This window comes from Charadrius vociferus, unplaced genomic scaffold (genome assembly GCF_000708025.1).
Source record: "Charadrius vociferus isolate BGI_N301 unplaced genomic scaffold, ASM70802v2 scaffold1077, whole genome shotgun sequence".
NCBI lineage: Eukaryota > Metazoa > Chordata > Aves > Charadriiformes > Charadriidae > Charadrius > Charadrius vociferus.
In genome coordinates, this window is record NW_009649168.1 from 1,085,036 (window position 1) to 1,087,767 (window position 2,732).

Sequence of the window (2,732 nt, forward strand, 5' to 3'; positions counted from 1 at the left end):
TGCAGGACAGAGGGACAAGTGACACCCGCCTCCTGCTGCGACCCTCTCCCGGACTGATTTAATCCCTTCCCCTGGTAAAATGCACCAAGTGGGGTCTGTAAAGCTGCGGGAGCAGGACGGCGCTTTTTGTGTGGCCCATCCTTTGTTATTTTGATTCTCATCTAGGAGAGAAAGCTGAGCTCCCAAGATACTGAGATAAGGAATTAAACCCTGAGACAGAGAAGCAGATGGGAACATTGGTGCTGACTCCAGTAAGACTTTTAGCAAAAAGTCTTTTAAGTCTTTTTTAGCAAAAAGCCGCGCTCCCATGGCTATACACAGAGTTAGCTGGCGCGCGTGTCCTCGGGGACACGCGGGGTATCGGTGACAGGCTGAGCGAGGCAGGTGGGAGAGGTGAGAGACACAAAGGGAGAACCGTAAGTGTCCAGGCAAACATCACCGCCACCTTCACATCCTTACCCATCCACCGTGGGCCTCAATGTAGTTTCTCACTTGAGCATTTCCATTAATCACTTGTATGAGGTGGGTGGGATGCAGCAAATCTGGGATTTTCTTAGCAATATATGTTAGCAATTTCACAGAAACACTGAGAAAAGCTCTCTCGTAGACCAGCTCAGGGTTCCGGTCACTCCAGTTCCTGCGGAGAGAGTCCACAGCAGCCCCAAACTTCTCCACCTGCAAGCATCAAGAGGGCAGTTTGAGTTTCTTTTTAAATGATGATGTGATAAGTAAGTCTGGGCTCAAAATCCAACATTCAGTTAAATTCCTGCATTTGCTGCTTCTACCCATGACTAGAGCAGGTGATCCCACAGCTTCCTGGTGACACCCATGCAGCATAGGACATTCAGGGCCGGGCTCTCCTTGCTGTGGCTCGTGCCACTGGGAGGGCAGCCATGGTCTAACCGGAGCTGCAGCGAGCCTGAAGCTACCACTGCCTGTGGTGCTTGCAGCAGAAGAGTGCTGGGCGAGAGCTCTGGGCACAGGGCAGCTGCAGCACCCGCTCGGCCCCTCTCACCGCAGTCTTCCTCCTCTCCCCCTCCACACACTCACTGCCCACAGCAGCTCCAGAGCAGCTCCTGCAATGGCAGGTCGCCCCGGGCAGCTCCAGGGCTTCTCCGGTGATAAAACCAGCTCCTTTGGGAAAGAGGAGGAGAAAAGCATCAGCTCTGGAGCCCTCAACATAAGAAGGACATGGACCTGTTGGAGCAGGGCCAGAGGAGGCCCTGGAGCTGCTGGGAGGGCTGGAGCCCCTCTGCTGGGAGGACAGGCTGGGAGAGTTGGGGGGGTTCAGCCTGGAGAAGAGAAGGCTCTGGGGAGACCTTATAGCAGCCTTCCAGTATCTGAAGGGGGCCTACAGGAAAGCTGGAGAGGGACTTTGGACAAGGGCACGTCGTGATGGGACGAGGGGTGATGGCTTCAAACTGGAAGGGGAGAGATTTACAATAGATATAAGGAAGAAATTCTCTCCTGTGCGGGCGCTGATCCCCTGGCGCAGGGTGCCCCGAGGAGCTGTGGCTGCCCCATCCCTGGAGGTGTTCGGGTCCCTCCCACCCCAAACCATTCTGATTCTGTGAGAAGGCAGCTCCCACAGTGCCTTGTCCAGCGTCTGTCCTGGCGGCACAGCGATGGAGGGCGGCTGCGGGTATCGCGCCCCTTCCCCCAGGCCCCGACTCCGGCAGAGTAAGCCGTGCTGCTCCCCGGGCTCTGCCCGTTCTCTGACACAAGGTGACACGCGGCCGGCCTGCAGACCGGGAGCCGGCCAGGCCGGGCAGGACGAGGTGCACTTTACCTTCCCCTTGAGCACTTCAGCAAGAGCCTCTGAGGAAACCCGTTCAAAATCCATGTTGCACTGGTCCCCCATCCGCCGCAGGCGACTGGCGATCACGATTGGGTCAAACCTGGTCTCGCAGTCGTCCCCCAAACACCGCAGGCGAAGGGCGATAGCGGATGCGTTAGGCGCGACCGGAGGCTGCCCCGCAGCCTGCCCGGGCTCTGGAGCAGAGAGCAGGGCGAGGGGGTTCAGCACAACGCGCCGAAGGCAGAGAACAAGAACACGCGCCGAACAGAACAGAACACGTGCCCGCTGCCTCCAAAACGCTGCCCTCAACAGCCACTACGGCGGTTACTGCCTCGAGCATTCAGGAGGTTGATGCACCTGACAAGATGCATTAGGAAATGTAAAACCAAAGCCCCTAAGAAATGCCATACAGCCGTTTAAGTCTCCATTGACTCACAGGGACTAAGGGGCTCTGTACAGGGCTTTGCCCAGGGCTCTCCTCCCACCTCAGTTGCTTCGTGCTCAATTCTCGGTTCATCCCCACTCCTGTTTCCACAAGGACATCCTTACAGCCTCTCTTTTACCCCCCTGGATTTCCAGCTGCTCCTTCTTCCCGGGCTGCCAGAAGCAAGCAAGGAAGGTCCAAGGACTTGGAAAACATCTCATCGCTCTCCTCCGACTGCAGTGACACTGCAGCATCGACTGGACAGCACGGTCCGCCCTCTGCTCCCCCAGCGTTTCGAGGCTGCAGATCATCGCACGCAGTCTTCGGAGAATTTAGATATACTCAACGTCTCTCCTGAGCAAGTGCAAACTGCAATCGTCCCAAGTCTCACAGTGACCCAAATTTGAGAAGGTTTTCACAAACAAACAAACAAAAGGCATATTTTACAAATGCCAAGTGTAGAAAACCATTAGAACTTCTCAGCTACACTGCATAAAGGGGGCGGGGGGG

The 2,732-nt window shown here is 56.2% G+C and overlaps 1 protein-coding gene across 1 annotated transcript in view; it reads right to left on the reverse strand.

Moving 5' to 3' along the window:
- Positions 1-2,732, reverse strand: part of BCL2L15 (BCL2-like 15) — a 4,033-nt gene that overhangs the window by 137 nt on the left and 1,164 nt on the right. The window contains exons 2-4 of the mRNA XM_009888448.1: positions 2,428-2,467; positions 1,790-1,898; positions 460-675 (exon numbers count right to left, since the gene is read on the reverse strand). Coding sequence (XP_009886750.1) covers positions 460-675; positions 1,790-1,898; positions 2,428-2,467 — 365 coding nt within the window. The remainder of the gene's footprint in view (positions 1-459; positions 676-1,789; positions 1,899-2,427; positions 2,468-2,732) is intronic.